Below are 25,202 nucleotides of genomic sequence, written 5' to 3' on the forward strand. Positions count from 1 at the left end.
CCTCCCCTTCTCCTATCCCCTTCCCCTTCAATTTTCCTGTAGGGCAGGATGGATTTCTGTACCCCATTTCCTGTATTTCTTATTTCCCAGTTGCATGTGAAAACATTTTTTTTTAAAACATGTGTTTTTAAAACTTTGAATTTCAAATTTTCGCCCTTCCTCCCTCCCCACCCACCCTCATTGATAAGGCAAGCCACTAAATATAGGTTATATATGTGCAGTTATGCAAAACACTTCCATAGGAGACATGTTGTGAAAAGCTAACTCTATTTCCCTCAATCCTATCCCTCCACCCATTTATTCTATTCTTTCTTTTGACTCTGACCCTCCTCAGAAGTACTTGCTTCTGATTATCCCCTTTCCCAATCTGCCCTCCTCTCTATCATCCCCCTACTCTCTTGTCCCTTCCCCCCCCATTTTCCTGTAGGGTAAGACAGATTTCCATACCCAATTGAGTGTGTATGTTATTCCCTCCAGACCTAGCTCCTTCTCTCACCACAGTCACAGATTTTTCCCATTGACCTTCTAAGTTGTCTTTGGTGTTCGTGGGTTGAGAAGTCTGGAAACTGCCACAGCTGCCCGCGATTCAGTCCTCTGAGGCCTGCTCCAGGGTCGCTGCGGCCTGCGCACCCACGCCGAACTGCGCTTCTCTCCCCACCTGGCACAATATACCTTTCTGATCAACCATCCAGGCTGTCGTTGGCTGGAAATTTGTTTCACTCTGTCTTTTTGTGGGTTCTGCTGCTTTAGAATTTGTTTAGAGCCATTTTTTATAGGTATTTGGAGGGGTTTGGGGGGAGAGCTCAAGCAAGTCACTGCTTTCCCTCCGCATCTTGGCTCCGCCCCCTAATAACTTAATTAAAGGAAAGTGAAATTAGTCTTACATGACTTGTTCATAATAAGCTCATGCTATCTCTTAATAATCTTTGACTACTCCTGTTCCAGAGTTTTCAAAGCACACCTTTAATAATCCATTCTAGAATTTTACCAGAAATTGATATTAAACTCACTGGCTTATAGTTTAAAGTATATGCCTTCTTTTGTTTTTTGAAAATAGGAACAATATTTGCCCAGTTTCAACCCTGTGCTTGCTCTCTAGTTCACCACCTGTCCCCAAAGCTCACTTACAGGATTCAGTAGTCACATTTACAGGTTCTTTCAATGTCCTGTGATGTAGTTGATTGAGATCAGGTGTCTTAGACTCATTGCAGGCCTCTTACCATTACCTCACCTATGCTGGGATGCAGTTCCTTGCTATTAGGCAGAGCCAGGATGTCAGAGTAACAGAAAGTACAGCCCAGTTCCTCCCACTCTTCCACAAAGATCTCGAAAATTCACCAGCCTTGAGTTCTTATTGAGAAATATAAGGGGAAAAAAATCACAATGAATCATTTGTCCAGATCAGGTCTGCATAGGAAACAGAGAGGTCTGTAGATATTGGTAACAGAGTGTGGCTCAGGTCACACTTCTATCACCCATGAACTGAAAAAGGACTGTGGCTATGCATTAGAGCAAGAAGTGGTACCAGAGCCACAAAGGGAAATTCTGACATTGTTTAGACTCCAAGAAAAAATGCCAACTGACAGTTCTATCACTTACTGTCACAGTGTCTCAGGTCACAAATCTAAGGGGGAGAGATTTGCACCTAGGGGTAGCATTCCAGAGTAAAGAATAGTCACATGCCTTGGCTATATACTGAGTGAGGAACAAGTTCAGGATCCAGCAGTAGCCATGTAGCTCTGACCCCAAGAAGTGAATGGGGTCTCAGTTCCACCCCCAGCCCAATTTGAAGCTTACAGAAAAATAACCACAGTAGAAATCTCAGACTGAAGAGGAATCTGCAGTTTTATCATTCTGAACCAGCACAACTATACTGCTGTCTTATAGTAGCTGGGTCTAGCAGCAGTCTGGTAGAACTTCTAACCAGGGACAAGCCAACAGGAGTGTTGCAGAGACTCACACCCAGGTCAGGAACTTACAGAGCTCTGACCAAGAAGGCATTGTTCAGATTTTGCCTTGTATCCTACCACTTTGGGAGCACTGAAACCTTACAGGTCCTCAACCTGGGGTCTCCCCAAGGTTCTGGAATAACCCAACACTCAATATCCTAAAAAAGCAACAGAAGTATCCAAAATAACAAAATCTTATCTCAGATATCCCCCATATCTAACATAAAGCCTTAACATAAAGTCTGATATCTTGAAATAGACTGGAAAAATGAGCAAACAAGCAACCAACTAAACAAAGAATTGTACCATAAAGAACCATTTTGTCAGCAAGATATTTAAGATACAAACCCAGAAGAAGAGAATAGCACCAAAACATCTACAAGCAAAGCCTCAAAGAAAAATATAGCTTGGATACAAGTTCAATTAGAATTCTTGGAAGAGATCAATCAGACATTTTTATTAGAGGTAAAAATTATTTTAAACAAATAAGAACACTAGAGGGGGAAATGGAGAAAAAAATGAGGGCTATAGGAAAAAAAAGTGTTGGAAAGACTGTTAATGGCATGTAATGAGAAATAAAACACCTTACCCAAGGAAAAAATGCTTCCCTAAACAACATAGAATTGACCAAACAGAAGCTAATGACTCCATGGGACAACAAGAAATGTTAGAAACAAAGTCAAAAGACTGAAAAAAAAAATCGAAGAAAGTGTTAAGTATATAACAGCAAAAACAGCTGATCTAGAAAACAGATAAGGGAAAGATAACTTAATAATCATTAGACTACCTGAAAGCCATGCCCCCTGCCCCCCCCCCAAAAAACATAGAAATCATAGAATCATAAAACTGCCCAGATCTCTTAGAACCAGAGGGCCAAGTAGAAATAGAAATAATCTACTAGTCACCTACTTAAAGAACCCCCAAAAGAAAACTCCCAAGATTTTTATGACCAACATCTATAGTTTCCAGGTCACAGGCAGCCAGAAAGGACTAATTTAAGTACCAAAGAGCCATACTATCAAGATCACACAAGATTTAGCAGCTATCATTTCATAGGAGTGGAGAGCTTGGAATTATGATGCTTTAGAAGGCAAAAGATAAGAGAATAACAACCTAGAAAAAATTGCCCAAAACTGAGTATTGCCTAAAACCACAAGAGATGAAGTGCACCTTTGATTTCCTGTTGTTCAAATCTAGTCTATCCTTCCCAGTTAGAAGATTATCCTCTTTGATAGAGAAAACAGAAATAAAATAAAAGTTCAGTAATTCCATTGTCTATTATCATCTTCCTGTCCAGTCAGAGCAGGGATATGCTGTCCTTTCATTTATATTCCTATTGCCCCCAGTGTAGAAATCCCTTTTTTATTTCCTTAGCATTTATTACTATTATTGTTCATAATGGGCTGCCGCTTTCCTGACAGTGTTCTTTTATATTCATCCTCAATTACTTGTCCTCACTTCTGTCTCTTATACATAGCCTTTAAAAACCTAAGTTTCTTATTAAGGGTCCCATAAAACTTCAGTCTTTTTAGAAGCTATCTTTTCTTCTTTATTGGAATCTATTTCAGCATTGTCACCAGAATTTCATTCTTGAGGGCCTCCCATTCCTGTTGAGCTTGATTTCCCTTTTGGAGTCTCAGGCTATGGGATCACCCATTATTAACATCCATTCTTTTAAAGTCTAGGTACATAGATGGGGCTTTAAGAAAGTGACTGGCATAAATTTTCAAAAAAAGAAAAGAAAGACATACCAGGAGAAGAGGAAGGAATGGATTATAAAGTAGTCAGGTGAGGGTAATGATGTAGAAGGAATATTAGAATGACAGGAGTCATGTAGAAACAGGTTAATAGTACCTTGTGGATTGTGTGCCTTGAACAGAGTTTTAGACAAAGGTGAGTTAACTGTAGGAAGGGAGAACAAACCCCAACCAATCAAATTGGTCTTATTAGTGATTGTGATAAAAATTTTGTGGGGACCAGGTTTAGTCTGTTCAATAAGATGTTTGAGAGAATTATTTGTAATTACTTTAATCTATACACTGTTGCACAGCTAGCAAGGTTCATCCATATGTATTCATTCATTCATCAGATATTAAATACCCAATACAAAGTCTTGAGAAGACAGCCTTCTTGGATCTTACAGTGTAGTAGTGAGATAAGACACAAATACAGATAAGTATAATATGAAATATTGTGTATAATTGTATATTAAGGAGTTTCTAATCAAAGTATCATGTAATGTCTGAATCAAGTCATTGCCAACTGGGGAGGAAGTGACATTTGAATTCAGTGAAGATGAAGAAGCAAGGTATTCCAGAAATAATGAACAAGATTAGGAAGAAAATACAGCACATGTTCAGAGGACAAAGATTGATGTAGCTTGACTGAAGTATGGAGTTCATGGAGGGAAGTTACATGAAATAAATCTGGGAATGCAGCATAACACCAGTGTACAAAGGATCTTAAATGTCATGCCAGTGGAAGTTGGACTTCACTTGAAGTCATCAAAGAGCTCTGGAAGAATTTTGAGTAGATGAATGGCGTGATGTTTGCATAAGAAAGGTGTTTCTTGTCAAGCAAAGAGGCAATAGGCAACAATGATTTATTAAGCTCTTATTGTGTGCCAGGCAATGTGCTAAGCACTGGAGAAGCATAAAATCAAAAGCAAGACAGTCCTTGCCCTCAAAGAGCTTACCCTCTGAAGGGGGAAAGCAACACGTAAAAAGGAACTGAAAAGCAGGGGTCATTTGGCTGGAGCATGATGACAAAATCTATAGAATCAGCAGCACAGCTGGAGGGTGGGGTGGGGAATGAAATATGACCAGCCTGGGCCCATCGCCAAAATGGAAGCCCTAGAAGGAACTCACTGGTGAAAGAAGGAGGTAGCTAGTCTAGGCATCAGGCACTGAGGGACACTAGTGGTGGTTTCAAGAGTGGATTGAGAGAGACCAAATGAACTTGCAAGTAACACAAAACTAAGTTCATACTTAGAATTGAAAGGTTCCCCATCCCATTCACCATTCCAATCACCCATGCAGTACCTACTTTATTTATATTCCTTCACTCTTAAAAAAAACTCGTTGATATCTTTTCTCATTAACTAAATTTCCTTGTTTTCTTCTCCCTTCCCCTTCTAGAGAGCCACTCTATATACATCCCTTCACTTTCTTCCTTTTTTGGGGGGAGGGGTAGGCAATGGGGTTCGTGACTTGCCCAGGGTCACACAGCTAGTAAGTGTCAAGTGTCTGAGGCCAGATTTGAACTCAGATCCTCATGACTCCAGGGCCGATGCTCTATGCACTGCACCACCTAGCTACCCCACCTTTCATTTTCATTTGTCTTTATCTCCAATGTGTCTCACTTTCCACAAGAGCTAAGTCCTATAAAAATTAGAATGATATAGGAAAGACAAAAATGACCAAGGTTGTATATCTCCATCCTGTTATTAAAGAAGAAAATTTTTGACTTATTAATTCCGTAACTCAGGTGAATTTGATTGAATGCTTGACCAATTCCTATACCTCCCCACCCACACCCTCCTACAACAAACTTTCTGGAGGACTGTCACATAATGCCTGTTGTTATATTACTGCCATCAGTCAGGGAAAAAAGTTTCTTCAGTGCATTTTACTGACTGAGGCAATTGATGCCTGTTAGATCTAAGTTCAAAAGTATTCCACAGATGTTAAACAAGTGTTCATGAGCAGTTGCAGCATACTGACTAAATGGAATGGCTGTATGTCAGGAAGTATCCAGATGATTGGTGACTTTAGGGAGATAGCTTTAAAAGGAATTATAATAATTTCTACCATGCTTGTCAGCTTTGGATGCTTACTTCTGTAGTAAGACTTAATGTCTTCTGTGATTTATTTAAATGAAAACTGTGTCCTACATGGAATCCATAAAGATTCTCTAGGGATCAAAGTCCCACATTTTGAATTATAGTTTTATATTTTATGGACCAGAAAAGTAAGCAATGGATTTTTTCTTTTTTAGAAATCGTTATCTCATGGATGCAGTAATGTCTTTAGTATTAAGCAGTTTTCTTCTAGTTCACTATTTAAAATCGTAATCAAACTAATAGTGGTTTGGGAATATAACCTTATGAAAATAAATGCAGTCTAACATGAGAGAAATTTATAGTCTCGGCATAGAAAGCCACGTGCAGATGAAACAGTCTTCAACCAGTGTGTATTGAGCACCCAGGATGTTCAAGAGACTCTGTAAGGTATTGAAGGAGATGCAAAAAAGGCATGTTATGGCATAATTCTCAACAAGTTTAAAATCTCACTGACTATCAGTGCAGTGTGTTTTATATTCCGTACCAAATTAGTGTCTTAGACAAGGGATGCTCTAGAGATTTGGAGTTGGCAAGGAACACAGAGAGCTTGAGAGGACAAGGAGAGGAAACTCTACCTGGGTCCATAATAATGGGTAAGATTCAGATGAAGCAAGGAAGTTGTAGGGAACCTTCTAAATGGGGACTGGAAGAGGGAAGAATATTAACAAAAAGAGACAAGTATATGAAGCAGATAGACTTGTACTTTTGACTTAGTCGGGAAATAGTGAATAACCAAATTAGAAAAGTCAGCTAGAAAAAAATTTTAGATAATTTTGAACGCCAAAGTGAAGAGTTTGGACTTTGTCCTATAGAAAGAGTAAATGAGCTCTAATTTAGACATTTTGAAGATTCTCACAACATTTCCTGCTCTGAAATGCCCTCTCTTCTACCACAGATTCTTTCCCACCGAATTGAATGTTGAATGAAGGAACAAATATGACTAGTTATCATTTACACTGAAGTAATATACAGGGTGCACAAATGTACATAGTTTAGTAAGCCACATTAGCTGCCAAATAGTATCTGTAATGAAACTGAGGCTACATATCACAAGACCCAAAAAGATGAGTACTAATAAATTTCTTAACAAGCATGTTGCCCTCTGACATAATATGGCCAAATATGGGCTCCTTGGGATCAGAGTCTCTGCATGTTGACTGATGTCCAAAACACTAAGTTTCATAATCATTACATCATTCCATATGAAATTCTCAAGCAAAGTACTTGTTTTTCAGTGTTGAAGTTGGTGTGTAATACTGAGTCATTAAAAGTTAAATTCTGTGTTTTACTATTTTTATTGAGCAGCCAAAAAAGCTTCCAAGTTCCGAGACTGGCTGGATTGTAGCAGTATGGAGATCAAACCAAATGTTATTGCCATGGAGATTTTGGCCTATTTAGCATATGAGACCGTGGCCCAGGTAAGTCAATATATTTCCATTTCTGTGGATCTAAGGAAAAACTTGAACAGGTCTTCCAGCGTAAAGCCCCATGGATGAAGTAATGTAATTTCTAAGAACTCTATAACCTTTTGTTAAAACTTGACACAGTCCACATATTTTTACATGTTATCTTACTGCAAAAAAGAAATAAAAATGGTTCGGAGGGAGGGAATATTAGTAGAGGTGAGGTCACATACACCCAGCTTAAATTTAATTTATAAAATGAATCTCTAAAAAGAGATTGATATTTATATTACCTTTTTTGTGATAGCAAAGAATTAGATAATGAAGGGATGCCCATCAATTGGGGGATGGCTGAATAAGTGATATATGATTATAATAGAATACTATTGTGCTATAAGAAATGATGAGCAGAATGGTTGCAGAAAAACCTGGGAAGACTTACATGAGCTGATGCAAAGTGAAGTGAACAGAACCATGAAAACATTTTACATGATAATAGCAATATTGTAACAATGATCAGCTGTGAAAAATTTAGCTACTCTGATCAATACAGTGATCCAAGAAAATGCCAAAAGACCCATGATGAAAAATTTCATCTACCTCCAGAGAGAGAATTAATGAATTCTGAGTGCACGTTGAAGCATATTGTTTTTCACTTTTTTCCCTTGGGGTTTTGTTTTTTGTTTTTTGTCTTTTGTTTTTTGTAACATGGCTAATATAGAAATATATTTTGCATGACTTCACATATATAATGGGTATGCTATCACTTGCTTTCCCAATGGAAGGGGAAGGGGCTGGAGAGAGGGAGAGAATCTAGAACTCAAAATTTTTAAAAATCAATGTTAAAAAATAAAATAATAAAATTTAAAAAGATTGAGAACTCCTGGAAGATTTTAACATGAAAGTGATGTAGTCTTCATTTGTGAAGCCAACACTGGAAGCCAGAAATCATTTTTGATCAATATTCTTCTATGTTTAATTGTGACCTAAGGCCGTCCACTTGACTGCCTCCTGTGTCTGTCTTCTCAATTATGAAACTGTGGGACTTACAGGGAGCCTTTGCTGAAAACCAGATGATGCCTCATGAGAAATGAATCTTTATGACTTGGTGAGAAGTATAAAAAAAAAAGCACTTAATTCTGCATATAATGAGCACCTCTCGTGGTATTTATGGTAATGTGTTCAGCCTCCCCACTTACAAGATTGTAAAAAGGATCTGTTGAGATAATACATATAAAAGCCCTTTGTTAACCATACATACCTTACCAAGGTAAATTCTAAGCTCCTTGAGGCCAAGAATGTCATTTCTCATATTTGTACTCCACAGGTCTAGTGTGGGATCATTCACTTAACAAGCAGTAGTTTAATAACATGTTGGTAGAGAGGAAAGTTATGTTGGTATTAAAGGAACTTTGTAGGCATGATGATATTTCTCCTGGAGGACTAGAATCTAATAACAAAACTTAAGAACAGTATAATATTCCATGCTTTGTTCCTTCGTCCAAGGAATCCTAAATGATGCCTACTTATGAAAAGCCACATGACTTCAGACCTTCTGCAATCATTACCTTCTATATCATTACCTCACCTGACTTGTGGTAGTCAGGGCATATATATATAAAAAAAAACATATATGTATATGTATATATATATACACACATATATATATGTGTATATATATCCCTTCTTCAATCTCTGTGGGTATTGGATTCATTTGTATTTAGTTGCTTCCCTGATTTTTATTATATTTTGCTGTTTCAATAACGCAAATTTTCTCTTTCATTCCATTCTTCAGTTTTCAAATGTGCTTCTTGTTTGCCTTTCCCTATGTATTAAATAATCTTCTATGTCCAATCCTTTTAACTACCTCCTTTTCTCTTTTTTCAGAATGCTTCTTAAATATGATCTCACTGAAACCTAAGCAACCTGAATCCTAAATATAGTTTTCATTTAAAAATCTATAAAAATTGACATTTTCTAAGATGATTCCTATGATACTTTTACTTTATAGATATGGTCTTGCAAAACCAAAATTTAAGGCTGCTTATTTTTGCCTTGGGACTTTACCTACAATTTGTATGTACTACCACCGGATGAATGCTTGGTTATGGCATCATGGTCCAGTTAGCTAGACTTCCTATAGATGTAGTCGACTGAAAGAAATGAACATAGTTTCCCATTTAGGAGTAATTTTTAAAAATTAAAAATAGAAATCTTCATTGAAACAACTAACCAAAAAGAAACCAAATGAGAATAAATAGCAATAATACTACTTGTTACATTTTTAAAGAATAATAATATTTTATGTTTATATGCTTATATTAAAATCCTTTACATACTTTGTGAATAAATCAATGAAAAATAATTTATTAAGCACTTATTACATGCAACACATTACACTAAAGAGAGGGTTCTGCTCAGAGGTTAGCAAACTATGGCCCATAAGCCAAATCTGGTCCACAACCTTGTTTTTGTATGGCCCATCAGTTAAATATAGTACAAAAATAGGCGTTGGGCGATGTTTGTTCTATGGGCCCTAGTTTGACCCGACACATGTTTCCTAACGCATGCCCTAAAATTCCTGGGTCCCTCATTAAGAATGCTTCTTTATATTTCCCTGGATACATGCCAAAAAAAAAGAAATTAGAGCCAACCATTGCTTTATCCATATTCGCCAACCTGCAGTCATGTTATTGTCTTTTTCTACTTCTTTCTTCATGCTTCCTTTTCTCTGGGTTTTCATGATACTCTTTTCTACTGATTCTCTTCCTATCTGTCTTACTGCTCCTTCTCAGTTTCCTTTACTGACTCGTCATCTAATGTCATGTCCCTTAACTGTTGGTATTCCCCAGGACCCTGTCCCAAGACCTTTTCCTTCTCTCTACAGACTATCAGTGACTTTAATCAGCTTCCATGGGCTTAACTATCAAATCTATGCAGATTGCTTACTAATTTATATGCCTAGCACCAGTCTCTCCCCAAGCTTGAAGCCTATAATACCAACTGATGTTTGGATAAAGTCAGTGTCCTAGAAACATCTCATCTCAGCAAGTCTAGAACAGGGCTCACTATCTTTCCCCAAAAACCTCTCTCCTAAACTTCCCAATTTCTATGAAAGGTACCACAATGCTTCCATTCTCCAAGATTTGTAATCCTCATGTTATCTTTTACTCCTCACCCTCCCTTACCCCACATATTTAGTTAGTTCTTAGTTGCTCCATTACTATGAAACCTTTCCTGATCCCCCAATTGCTAGTGCCCTCTTTCTCTGAGGTTTCCATAACTATCTTGTGCTTTTTTTTGCCCCACACACACATGTGTGTGTATCTACAAGGATATGGATGTAGATATAAATATATAAAATGGGGGAAACTAGGTGGTGCAGTGTATAGAGTAACAGTCCTGACATCAGGAAGACTCATCTTCCTGAGTTCAAATCTGGCCTCAGAGAGTTATTAGCTGTGTGACCCTGGGCAAATCACTTAAGCCTGTTTGCCTCAGTTTCCTCATCTGTAAAAATGAGCTGGAGAAGGAAATGGCAAACCACTCCATTATCTGTACCAAGAAAATCCCAAATGGCCACAAAGAGTCAGACACAACTGAAACAACTGAACAACAATAATACATATTATTTATATATTTATATATGAACATATTGTCCCCCTCATAGAATGTAAGCTCTGGATTATTTAATTTTTTTTTGTCTTTGTTTACTCAGTGTCTAGCACTAAGTATTTGGCACATGGTAGGTCTTTTTAAATACCTGTTAATTGATTGATTCATTCTAAATTCCTCTTGACCTGTTTAGTTCTTTGATTTTTGAAGTTCAAGCCTATACTATTCCTAAATTGCATTGAATGCTTCTTCAACTACCTTCATATAAATTCAGTTAGATGCAAACTTGCTTTGGTAGAGTTTAGTGATAACAATATCTCAGTTATACCAAATATCACTTTATGGAACAAATTTAAACACATCTTAACAAAAATTTAAACAGGTTTTGTTTGACTTTAATATAATTTCTTCCCTTTTTTCAGATACTTTGAAGTTTTTGAGAGTGAAGCAAGTCCCCAACCTAAATATGTATAGTTGGTTACATGTGGGGTTGCACTTCATAAAGCTAAACTCTGAGAAATAGTCAAAGTTTGTTCTCAACATCCTTCTGTCTGCCTTTCTATACCTTCTTTTTTTCCTAATATTCTCTTCCCCAGATTTCTAGTGTCCTCTTGCCTCAAACCTCTATCCCCCTTGGTAAAGCACTTTGTGCTGCACAGTAATCTCTCCCATGTGCAACAATCGAGGGTCTCATTCCTTCAGAACAAGTGATCTTAGGGGCAGCTAGGTGGATAGAGCACCGGCCCTGAAGTCAGGAGTACCTGAGTTCAAATCTGGCCTCAAACCAAACACTTGACACTTACTAGCTGTGTGACCCTGGGCAAGTCACTTAACCCCAACTGCCTAAGCCAAAAAAAAAACCACAAAACAGAAAAAAAAAAAAAAACAAAAAACAAGTGATCTTAGCCAGATGTTAGGGGAGAACTTTCTGATTAAGTGAATACACACTAATTTGTAAATGACTGATAAATGCCCGAGAACATTTGCAGTTCTTTAAAGAGACTTCTTATTAAACCCAAAGCATCTCTAACTGATGAAATTTCTGTAACAGAAGTATGTGAAATAATCTGTGTGGTGTAGTAAAAGATATTCTTTTTTAAAATTTAAAAAAAATTTAACTAGCTTTTATTTTCTCTCCCTACCCTTTTAATAAATGCAAAGTCAGATAAAGCAAATTCCCACAATGGACACATCCAAAAATATGTGTCTCATTCCGCCCTTTTATCCCCTCAACTCTCTTTCAGGAGGTAAGTAGCATTCTTCATCATCTGTCCTCTAGAATCATGATTGGTCATTGTATTTGTCAGCATTCCTAAATATTTCAAAGATGCTTGTTTTTATAGTATCATCGTTATATAGTATAAATTTTTCCTTTGGTTCTTCTCATATCATTCTGCATCAGGTCATACAAGTCTTCCCACCTTCCTCTGAAACTGGTCATTGCATCATTTCTAATGTCATTACATTCATACATCATGTATTTGTCTTTGTTTTTTTTTTCTCTCCAGCAATTCCCCGATTGACAGACACCCCTTTGATTTCAAGTTCTTTGCCATCACAAAAAGATCTAAATTTTTTTTGGGCAAAAATACAGAATTTTTTTTCTTCCTTCTTTAATATCTTTGGGATACAGGTCTAATCTTAGTATCACTGAGTTACACGGTATGCATAATGTAGTAAATATGGGGACATAGTTCCAAATTGCTGTCTAGGTTAGCTGTGCCAATTCCTCTTGATCTATTCGGTCCTTTGTTTTTGAAGTTGAAAAATTCAAAAGTACTAAAAACTCTACCAGCAGTGCCTCTTTTCCTGAAACCCCTAGTGGAAAATATTCTTGAATGGGGAGGCCACCATCTAAGCCAACCTTTGTGGTCTGCCTCTAGACTCAGCAATCTGAAACTATCTTTCAGCAGGGGACCCAGCAGTTTTGTAAGCTCCAACCAAGCTGGCCTTTTTCTTCTTCACACCCAGTATTTCACCTCCTGCCTCCCTCTCTACTTTTGTTTAGGTTGTTCCCCCATGCCTCTTAGACTCCCTGATTTCATTCAAAGCTCTACAAAAGCATTAGCTTCTACTTGAGACCTTTCTTGATCCTACTAGCTGTTAGTGCCCCCCCCATTCTCTTGTATCAGTTTACTATATATGTATCTGTGCTTATATGTATCCAAGTTTTTTCTTTGATAAAATGTAAGCTTCTTGAAGTTGAGGACTCTTTCTGTTTTTGTCTTTCTGTCTTCAATAACTGGCACAGTGTCTGGCACTTAGTAAGCACCTAATAAATACTTAATGGTTGATTGATCAATTGGAGCATGTGTATATATATATATATATATTGCATATAAATGCAGTTTCCCAGAATACTGATTCTTAACTATGAGGGGACTTTAATGTCACAGCCATATATAGTATAATCTATTCAATTTAATGCAACAAACATTTATGAAGCATTTAGTGTATGTAAAACGTACCAATTCATAGGCTACAAAAACAAAAAACTGTCCCTTGCCTTCAAGGAGCTTCTATTCCCTTGTTACCCCATTCACTAAATGTGTTACCTTGAGCAAATTGCTTCATCTCTTCTAAGCCTCCATTTTCTCACCTCTAAGATACCAACACTTTTTTAAAAATATATTTTATTTATTTCAGTAACTATTTCCCAATTTCATGTAAAAAATGTTAACATTCATTCTTTAAAATTTTGAGTTCCAAATTCTCTCCCTCCCTCTCCCTCCTCCCTCTTCCCTGAAAAGGCAAGTAATTTGATATTAATTATACATGTGAGGTCTTGTGAAACATATCCATGTTGCAAAAGAAAACACAGACAAAAAGAAAAAGAAGGAAAGTGAAAAAAGTACGTTTCAATATGTTCTCAGAGTTCATCAGTTCCCTCTCTGGAGGTGGATAGTGTTTTTCATCATGGGGGACAGCAACACTTACACTACCGGTATATTGAATGCTTTGTAAATCTTAAAGTATGGACTACCACTATTTTAATTCCTTTGAACCCATATTTCTACTGCTCACTTTCTCTTACGGAGAACGTGGTATATGTTGCAAATAATTTAAATATGTATGCCTACTTAATTTAAAATATGTATATATCTGTTTTAATATAAATTTTAAAACTGAATGCATTGGGAGACTGGATGGATAATTTTGTGAGGCTCTTTGAGATCATTAGGAACATTATGGAGCACAGAAGGCTAGAAATGTTATGTCTTTTAGGCCTCTATGGAGCTTAGAGATGAACATTCAGGAAGTAGATAAATGAGGCTGTGGTAGTGTTCACATTGGAATCTTCTTGTCTTTTTTTTTTTTGTGATGATCTTGCAGCTTCAGTGGTCATCTCCAATTTCTAAATATGTTTTCTACATTATTCCCTTCTAGTTGGTGGATCTGGCTCTTCTCGTTAGGCAAGATATGGCACCCAAAGCAGGTGACCCCTTCAGCCACGCCATTTCTGCTACTTTCATACAGTACCACACTTCTACTGAGGTAATGTTTAAATCTACTCACACCCTACTCCAATACTCTATTGTGATGTGAAGATAACCCTGGGTTCTTTAAGACTTTTCAAGCAGAACATTGGAGGCAGCATGGTACAGAGGAAAGAATAGTGGCTCAGGTGACCTGAATTCAAATTCTGCCTCTGACACTTACTATCTGTGTGACCTTAGCCTCCCCAGGTCCTAGTTTTCTCATCTGCAAGTACTGGGAGGTCCAGCAAGCTGGGCTTTTGTGTATGAGCCCCGTATTAGACTGTGTCTCTCTTCCATAGACCAGACTAGCTAAGTTTATAGAAACTCATCACACAAGGTTGACTACCAAGTGATGACATTTTTTTGGTCACTGCAAATCATGAAACAATTTGCTAAGACGACTTAGTAGAGGCTGAAATCTGTATTACTGGAGAAAATACCCATATGGATGATATCATAGCTCTTTTTGAGGTAAGTGAAGAAAAAACTAAATACATAATATACAGCACTGTACCAGGAAATTACAAAAGAAATAAAAGAATTCCCAAAAAGAACTTTCATTCTAGTGATACAAAGACCTTTTTCCAGCACCTTATGGGAACACAAAGGTACTTAGTAAGCAAGGCACAACTGCTGAGAGAAAGGGTTTGAGGGTGGGCCCAGGAATAGACTATGTCTGTTATCCAAGGAACAGCCTAGCTCAGACCAGAGTGGTTCAGCACCCAGGGTTGGGTATAATATGACGGGTTTCTTTGGTCGCAAGAATACATGAAATCATTCACTAAGATATGGATATGGTTATACTAGCATTGATAAGGGAAGTACCCATACACTTGAAATCATGGCTATTTTGAAGGACTGAAGTAAAGTATAAAAAATGACTCATTTTATTTGGCCTATCAATGGTTGTCTTCTTTAACCATAGGAGTAGCGTTCTACATGCTTTCTCTATAGACCAATATTTATATCCATCTTGTCTTACAAAAGATATCAGAAGATCTATCCTTCAGTGAAAATGACTTAGTCCATAGCTTCTCCTTCATTATTGAGCCTCGTGTCCAGAAAAGGAGAAGGAAGGTTCTGAAGAGTAACAATGAGGTAAAACAAGGTGTTTCAATATCATTAAAGAATTTGATTTTATCTTGGGTCCTGTGTACTTGGATCTTGTCTGCTTCTATCTACCACAAACTAAGCCACAATTCCAGTTGGTTTCAGAGCTGACCGTCCAGGGAAGTGGAGGGAGTCTACACTGGAGTCTCATATCCAGCAAACAGGCCATTTTCCACAAAAGTTAGTCAAAAGGGATAACTCAAAAACTGGGTCAATACTGTGAAATTTGCTTTAAACAAATAAGGAAAATGAGAATTGTGACTGAGCTGGCTTGGATCCACTACAGAGTTATACTTAATAATTCCCACTGGGCCCTCCCTGAAGAATGGCATTCCTACTTGATTCTTCTAATTGATTCCATATCTCACTCACTACAGGGACTTTCCCAAACCTTTTCTTTTCTACTTCAGCCTTGCATCCTACTCCATACCCCAGCTTTCCCTGCTGAGTAACTTGTTTTATACATCACCCCAAAATTGAGATCATTTGCCAAGAGATTCTTTTTTGTCCCTTCTCATCTGTGATATGATTCCCCACTGTGTCCTCCTTCACTCCAGTCTCTAATAATGAAGGGACCCTTCTTTTTGCCAAGTCCAAGCTTTCTGTGTGTATATTCTTAATCCTATCCCTTCCTTAATTCCTATTCCCTTCCATCATACCCCATTCTGTCTCTAAACTTCAGTCTTTCCCCATCTACTGGTTCTTTGCCTACTGCCTAGAAACACACCCATCTTCCCCATCCTTAAAAAAACCCTAAATAGATACTACTATGACTTCCAGGTATCATCCTATATTTTTCTTCTCACTTATGAGCTAAACTCCTTGACAAAATTATGTACATGCTGTACCTCCACTTTGCCTCCTCCTATTCTATTTTATATCCTCCACAATCTGACTTCTGACCTCATCGTTCAACTGAAATGTTCTCTCCAAAGTTACCAATGGTCTCTTTATTGCATAACCAAATGACCTTTTATTGATCTTCATCCTTATTGACCCCTTCACCCTTATTGAAATACCCTCTTCTTTCACGGTTTTCATGACTTTGTTCTCCTGGTTTTATTCCATTTTATTCCATTCCAGTCCCTTTTCCTTGATCTTCATGCTACTTTCACAAACAGTGGATATCATCAAAGGCTCCATCCTGGACGCTCTTCCCCTTTTATTCAATATTTCTGCATTTAGTGCCTTATTATCTCACACTGGCTGCATTTGCTCTATGCCAATGATTACCAGATCCAATTGTCCAGCCCTAATTTCTCTGCTGGGCTCCAGACCTTCATCACCAACTGCCTATTGGACCTTTTAAACTGGATATGCCAAAGGAGTCTCAAACTCTACACATCCAAAACAGAACTCAATGTGTTTCCCTCCACTACTCCACCCCCCAAAAAAACTCACTCCTTTTCTTTCATTATTTCTCTCAAGGTCACCACCAACCTGACATTCAGCCAGACTTACAACCTTCATGCCATCCTCAGCTCCTCACTCTCACTCACCCCATATGTCTGATCAGTTGTCAAATCCATGTCTCCCACATCTCAGTATTCCCATGGCCACCATCCTGCTTCCGGTTCTCATCGCCTCTTCCCTAAATGATTGTAACGTTCTCCTAGGCTCCCTATCCGAGATCTCTTCCCTTCCCAATCCATCCTCCATATAACTGTCAAAGTGATTTGCCTGAAGTCCAGGTCTGACTCAAATGGATCCTTTAGGATCAAATATAAACTCAAAGTTCTTCGTAATCTAGCCCCTTCCCATCTTCCTTTACTCTAAATACATTCTGCAGTTGAACTGTACTAATGAACTTGCTATTCGTCACACACAGTCTTCCCTCTGTTGTCTCCATGCCTCGTCACTGACCATCTTCTGTGTCTGGAATGCTTTCCGTCTTCAGCTCTATCTCTTAGAATCCCTGGATTCCTTCAAGATTTCATTCTAATAGCACCTCTGTGGGAGGCTTTTTCCTGTCTCACTAGCTGCTAGTGCCTTCCCTTCTGAGATCATCTTGCCTCTACTCTGTATATATATTGTATGTACTTAGTTATTTACAAGTTGTCTTTCTCAATAGAATGTAAGCCCTTTGGGAGCAAGGAATGTTTTTGCTTCCTCTTTGTATCCTCAGCCCTTAGCTCAGTGCCTGGCACATAATAAGAGTTTAATAAATGCTTGGTGATTGATTGATTGAACTTAAGAGAGTAATCTAGGTTTATTTTCTGACTATACCATGTTTTACTTATATGTGTACAATTTGATCTCCATCCTAGAGGAGAAACTGAAAGTGCTTGAGGAATGCATTTTTCCCTTTAGGTTATCAGAGGGAATGATTTACTTATTGAAAGAGTGGTAAAAGTGGTATAACAAAAATGATGTTTTACTACCTAAACTAATTTATGGATTTAATACTTTATCAATCAGGCTACTTCATAGAATCAGACAAAATAAAACAATTCATTTGGAGGAACAAGAAAAAATAGTACTGATAGGGGCAAGGGGGCTACCTGGAATTACCAGATCTGAAATTTTACTATAAAACATTAATCATTAAAACAATTTTGTGTTGGCTAACAGACTTATAAATTGACCAATGGAATCGGCTAAGATCCGGAAACAATCAAACATAGTTATCCTAATTTTAGTCAACCCAAAGATACCACCTACTGGGGTAAGACCTCTCTAGTAATAAAAACTGCTGGGGAAAATGGAAAGCAGATGGCAGAATTTAAATTTAGATCAACATCTTATACCATATACCACCGTAAGTTCCATATGATTATATGACTGAACTATGACTAGTCATATCATAAAAAATTTAGGGGAGAATGGAAGGAAATAGCTTACACAATTATGGCTAAGGGAAGAATGTTTTAACTAAGCAAGAGATAGATTTTCATATAGAAGATAAATTGGATAATTTCAGTTATACGGATTACAAAGATTTTGCAGAAACAGTGCATATAGAAATAACAATAATTATAATTATAGCTAACATTTATATAATGGTTACCATGAGCCAGATACTGTGCTAAGCTTTTTTCAATTATTATCTCCATTGATCCTCATAACAATCCTGGGAGGTAGGTACTATTATTGTCCCCATTTTATAGATGAGGAAACTGAAGCAAACAGATGTTAAGTGACTTGTACAGCTAGTACCATCTAAGGTTAGTTTTGAACTCAGGTCTTCCTGACTCCAGCTCTGGTATTCTGTCTACTGTGCCAGCTAGAGAAAAGGGGTTAATTGTGGGGGAGGGGGGAAATACTTTGTAGCAAATTTCTCTTAGGTGGACAGTTAGGTGGCATAGTGGATAGAGTTCATGGCTTGGAGTAAAGTAGACCTGACTTCAAATCCTGTCTCAAAAGCTTAATATCTGTGTGACCTGGACATCTCCCTCAACTTCTCAACTTCAGTTTCCCTATCAGTGAGATGGGAATAATAATGGCACCCACCTCACAGAACTGTTGTGAGGAACAAATGAAACCATGTATACAAAGCATTTTGCAAACCTTAAAATTCTATATAAATATTAGATATTTTTATTTTTGTTATTAGTGTAGCTATACAGAGAATTGATACAAATGTGTAAGAAACATTCCCTAATAGTTAAATGATCAAAGACTGTGAACAGAAACTTTTCCAAAATGGAGATGTAAGCTGTACACAACCAAAGAATGGTCCAAATCACAATAAAAGGAGAAATGTAAATTAAGATAACTCTGAGGTTTCACATCACGTCCTTCAGATTTGTAAAGATTACAGATAATGAAAATGCATTGTTGGGAGAGCTGTGAATTAATTCAGCCAGTAGAGGAGACAATTAAAAATTACACTAAAAATGTTGAAACTTGCAACTCTGTGGCTTTGTGATAACTACTGATAGGCATAATAGTAAAGCTCCTATATGTGGAAAACAGTACTTATATGTATTATATGTATGTATCTATGCCAATATTTATCTGTATGTTGCATTTATATGTCTATATTACATATATATATATATTTTTAAAGGTTTGGGTCTATCTATCTTGCCCAGGCCTGAAGTGTAGGAGCAATTACTCCCCTGCTGATCAGCATGGGAGCTTTGATCTGCTCCATTTCTCTGCTGGGCTGGTTTACCCCTCCTTAGGCAACCTAGTGGTCTCCCAATCCCAAGGGCTCATCATCCTGATGTTGAATGTACTTTGTACACCCAACTGGACTAACCCACTATGGCTTAAGAACTCCAGAACTCCACCCTCCCCTGTCACTAGGATTACAGGTATGCACAACCACACTTGACTTATAAAAATACTTATAACAGCACATTTTATGGTAACAAACTGAAAAGTAAGTGGTCCCTACCAGTTGGAGAATAGCTGAACAAAATAGGCAACATAAATGTAATAAAACATTACCGTATCATAAGAAATCATGCATACAAAGAATCCAGTGATTTATGAAAAATGCAGAATGAAGTAAAATTAGCCAAACAAGGAAAACAATGCCCTCATTATTACAAAGAAAAGCAACAGTGAAAGACTTTGAAACTCTGATCAATGTAGTGCCCAATCATGATTTCTAAAGTCTCAGTGGTACTATATATTTCCTGCCCTCAGCAGATAATAGATAGTAGACAATAGGTATGGAAGAAAGCATGCCTTTTCAGATGTGATCAATATATTGATTTGTTTTGCATGACTATATTCATTGTTATTGTGGATTTGGGCATGTAAGGTCATTGGGAAATGACAGTGATTTTTTAGAAAGAAAAAAATAAAACATTTTAAAAGTAAATTTTTTAAAAATATTAAAGGATGGCCAGAAGTGCTTCAAGGAGAAAACAAAAAAGAAGCAGCATATAATGAAGCAAAAGGCAATATTCATCTCAGGCAAAAGGTTGGAAGGGACATAGAGAAAGACAGGAAAAAGAGAGACTACTGAACAATTGGAGGTAAATAATACCTTCTTACATAGAATTGGTTAGTCAGTAACATTTATCAAGCACCTATTATGGGCCAGCCACTGTGCCCAGCACTGGGGATACAAAGAAAGCCAAGAAAATAGTCCCTGTTCTCAGGGAACTCACAGTCGAACAAAGGAAACAACCTGCCAACAACTGTGTACAAACAGCTGAACTATTTCTGGAGAAAGCGATTTCTTGTACTTCAAGAAATTCTGTTGGGGCTTTACCAGCTCCATGAAGTGGGAGATCTTCAAATGTTCATCAGAAAGAGGTGGAGAATAATGGCTGTTGATGATTCTCTGGAGCTAGCTAAAGCACTATATGGTGACCTGACATAAATAACAGGAAAGCCTGCTGTCTTCCCAGGCCATTGATATGGGAAAGACAGCTTCCTAAGAACTGTCAAACAAGATGGTGACTATCACTTCTGGTGATTCCTGTGTGAACAAATGCTACCATCAGAATAATTACTAAAAATAATAGCTAACATTTATATTGCATTTTTAAAACATTGATAGAAAGTATGAGGCCCTGAACAAAATAAGTTAAGACCCTGGGAATACAGATTATCTCATATGACTTGCAGATTTGGGAAGTGAATATCTGGCTAAAAAGAAGATGTCTAAGAATAAGATTTTAATTAAAATATCTTAAAACTGAAAATGGAAGTAGAAGGGAAAAGTTCTTCACCAAGACTTATCAAATTTGGTACCACAGAGAATGGCAAAGATACCATAGCAGAAAGAATATCAGGAGGTAGCTCCTAATTCATTGGAGACTGGAATCAAGATGACAGCCAGCAGCAAAAATCATAATCTCAGAAGTCTATATTCAGATGAACAAATAAACAAGGTAAACTAGAGATATTAAAGCAAGGGAACAAATTTGACCTCACAGATAATCACTAAAATTTGGAACAAGATGTATGACTAGAATTTGGTTCTGGAGGAGCAGACCTTATTCAAAAGAAACAAAATAGACAAAAGGTCGGGGAATGAGGTAGCATTGAATATTTAGCATATACACTTAGGAGAAAGAAAAGAGAAAAGACTTCCCAGAGTCCAAAGGAACAAAAACATGGCAGTGAAGCAGGGTGATGATCATTGGAGGTTAGTAGGCATATACTACAGACTACATGGTTGGAAGGAATAATTAGGATCATATACAGCTCAAAGAGACCTTACTAGTCATTTTAGTCATAGGATCATAAGTCTAGAATTGGAAGAGACCTCAGAAATCACTTAATCAAAGCCCCTCATTTTGCAGATGAGGAAACTGATGTCAAGAGGTTAAATAACTTACCAAAGGTCACATAGATGGTAAGTGGCAGACCAGGATTTGGACTCAGGTCCTCTGACTCCAAATCCAGCACCCTTCCCACTGTAACACACGTCAGTTAGGAATAAGAAACAGATGTCAACCCTGGTATAAAAGCATGATATTCTCTTGTTAGGACGCAGGAGTTTTCTAAGTATCTACTGATGTTCTCTCTGTCAAAAGCAGAACAGCTAGTAAATTTATCACTTACCTTAACTATGATTTCATCCTTTAACAAGAGGAGGAATTGAACAGGAGAACTGCTATTCTGGGTCTGATTCTGACAAAGAATTGGTTGCTAAAGTGAAAATGATGGGAACCTTGGGACAAAGAGACAATTCCATCAAAGAATTTGCAATAGAGGAAAAAAAAGAAAGCAGTGCATAGTCTGACGTGCAGCCTCCATTAGAGATGAGGCTTCAAAGTGCCCAGAGAACCCGCAGCCTAGTACTGGGAAGGCAGGAGCAAGTTGAAAAAGGATGGAGAGCTTCTGAAGGAGGAGAGGAACATGGAGGTATTTAAATAGAATGACATGGAAATACAGGGAGCTCATAAAGAAAGCCACTCAGATGTAAGAAAGGTATATGTAGAATGTGGAAGCAAGTGACTGTATGCTATAGAAACATATTTGTTACAAGAGTGTTTTTATTTTCCTTTTGGCAAGGCAGGGAGAATGAAAGGGAATAGGAATGGGGGCAAAAAAATAAAATAAAACAGAGGAAAGGAAAGAAGATCAGTAGAATTTTTTTCATCTAGAGAACAGGAGAAAGTCTAGAAAGTAACATAGACAACTAGGACAGCTTTGAAAGCTACAGGTTGAATTTATTATATACTTGAAAAGAAGAGCAATCTGTACATAATAGAGATCTTTAGTTCCATGTACAGTCTTTTTACCTGTTCTAGTTTGTATATGGGAATGTTCATTTCATTTGATGTTTGTTAATTTCAAAATAAAAATCATTAAAAAATAAGAATAAAAAAGATAGTATAAAAGAGTAGTGTGGGCTGTAAAGCCCAGAAGATGAGCTGAGGCTGAGGACAGAGAAAAGAGGTGGTTCTTTTTTTAAAGTTGATTTTGGGAGCAAGAAGATAATTTAAAAAGACGTACTATCTTCAGTGTGATTGGATGATGATAATATACAACGTTGAAAAGGCTAAACTACGTACTTCTACCTTCTCAACCAAGAAAAGGGATGTCTGGGAAAGATAGAAAAGCATGTTAAACAAAAAGTAGAAACCCAAAATAGGTGAAGAGACAGTCAGTGTCTTATTGCCCTCCATGTGTTGAGGCTCAGATGAACTTCACCCCATAGTACTGAAAAAACTGGCAGCTGTGATTCAAAGTCATTACTGGTAATCTTAGAAAGATCTCAAAAACAGTAGACGTGCTACTGGAATGGAAAAATGCAAATGTTGTGCCAGTATTGCCGAGGGAAACGGAAGAGGGTAGACTCTCAAGCTATAGACCAGTAATTTTGACTTCAATTTCCCAGCAGAATGCTAGGACACATTATAGGAGGTGGTTTGTGATCACTTAGGAAAGCAGTCATCGCTAAGAACTAACATGGTATCATCAAAAACAAGCCATGCTAGATTAACCTCATTTCCCTTATAGACAGGTAACTTCACTAGATTATTAAATCAAGAGAATATTTTAGCTAAAATATATTTGAATTCCACCATTGCTCTGTGATGTACATTTTTATTCACATCTTGTCTGAAGGATAGGTAGTTTCCTTGTCTAATTTGCAGATGACATGAAGCTTGAAGAAATAGCCAACACATAGGATTGCAGAACCTGTATAAAACTACAACAGGCTAAGACAGTGGGCCAAATCCCTATTTACTGGGGATAACTATATTTTTAAAAATCAATTTGACAAATAAAAGATGGAGAAGGTTTGGATAGACAATAATAATAATTCCTGTGGAAAAGATCTGAGAGTTTTAGTGCTTTGGGGTTATTTTCAGGATCAAAGGAGATATTACATGTGAAGTACTTTTACAAACCTTAATAAATGTTAGCTAATATTATTATTAACTATTAAGCTCCATTAGAGCAGGTACCACCCTTATATTTTTCCCAGCATATAGTACAATGGTCTTCATACATTGAATACCTAGTGTTTGTTGTTAGCTACCAAGGTCTTTGGTTTAAATGTTAAAGTTTGGGGGGGGGGTTGTTTTTTTTTTTTTTTACACATCCCCAAGGCAGATGCTCAAATTTGAGTTAATGGAGATGTGGACATTCTTCAATATAACACATAGCATGGTGCCCAGCACCTGGTAGGTGCTTTGTTTATGGTTTTTGGAATTGATTTGCATTGAATTGATTAGTTTCTAAAAGCTATGTTAGTTCTTGGGGAAATAGCAAGGAACTTTGGTCCCTACCCTGCCACCCCTTGCATACAATCAATAAACCCTCATCTTCTCAGCAGTTTTGAGGGCTCCTTCTATTGTAGTAGATGCATCTGGAGTGTTGGAAACCTGCCTGCTTGTGGAGCAGCTAAATCCCCTTTCCTGGCTGCTTCAAGGCTAAATATGTCAACAGTCTAGGGGCACATTAATCTCTCTTGTTAGGCAAGGTGAAAAACATGTGGCCAAAGGACCAAAAAAACCATCATGATCATGCCAAGGTTAGCCTTAGCCACTCCATGTCAACATCCCAGCACAAGTTCTGGCTTGAGGATGGTATCTTGAGAAGCTCAGCTATTCCCCAGGGTACTTTAAAACTATGAAGCGATACCTGCTCTTGCTACACTTTAGGAATGCCCCCAAACTGTACAACCAGCCCAACAGGATGTTTATGCTCCTCAGAAAGTCTGTTTGAGGAAAAATCAAAGAAATGGATTTAAATTAATAATTTAGATCATAAAACAAATCCCTTGCAAATCTATTTTTTTCGTGGAAAAAAATCATACTAAGCATCTCTCAGTCAATGCATTTGAAGATCACTCTAAATCTTACCTGCTTACTGAGTAGCATTCATTTTGGTGATGTTAAAAAACACAATTTTGATGTCAATAAACACTCCTTAAGATGCCTTTGATATACGTATGCTCTATGAATACATGCCTAAGTATGTTTTTCATTAACATCATACCAATATGTTATAACATTTATAATTGAAGAAATGTAGTGTACATAACATTCTCTACTTTGCATCCAAGAAAATGCTGAAGACAGCCCTTCATTTTTTTCCTTTCTTGATTCTCCAAGGTGGCCAACCAGGCATAAGCCAAGCTGCCCTAGGGAACTGTTTGACTACCACAGCAACTGTTTCCAGCTACACAGCAGCTGATAAAAGCTTCCCTATGAAGACTGATTTCCGAGGCATAAAGTGTGGGCTTTCTGAGAAGCAAGGGCATAAGGATCAAGGAACACTATAGCTGAATCTGATTAGTAATGGAATACCCACCTCCTACTCACCAAGGTTCTTCTTTGCCCTGGTTTTTAATTACTGTTGTTGATTGAGAGAATGTTATACAGAGAACCAGAGTGCTTCTTCCCACTTGGACCCCAATGCTAAGTGACTAGCGTGAACC

At 37.5% G+C, this 25,202-nt stretch overlaps 1 protein-coding gene across 5 annotated transcripts in view; it reads left to right on the forward strand.

Annotated features, from left to right (window-relative positions):
* Positions 1-25,202, forward strand: part of SUPT3H (SPT3 homolog, SAGA and STAGA complex component) — a 663,195-nt gene that overhangs the window by 532,434 nt on the left and 105,559 nt on the right. For all 5 annotated transcript variants that reach the window (XM_027838343.1, XM_027838344.1, XM_027838342.1 and 2 more), the window contains 2 exons: positions 7,096-7,208; positions 14,196-14,303. In XM_027838343.1, the coding sequence (XP_027694144.1) occupies positions 7,096-7,208; positions 14,196-14,303 (221 nt within the window). The remainder of the gene's footprint in view (positions 1-7,095; positions 7,209-14,195; positions 14,304-25,202) is intronic.

This window comes from Vombatus ursinus, unplaced genomic scaffold, assembly GCF_900497805.2.
Source record: "Vombatus ursinus unplaced genomic scaffold, bare-nosed wombat genome assembly UNPS02014826.1, whole genome shotgun sequence".
Classification (NCBI taxonomy): domain Eukaryota; kingdom Metazoa; phylum Chordata; class Mammalia; order Diprotodontia; family Vombatidae; genus Vombatus; species Vombatus ursinus.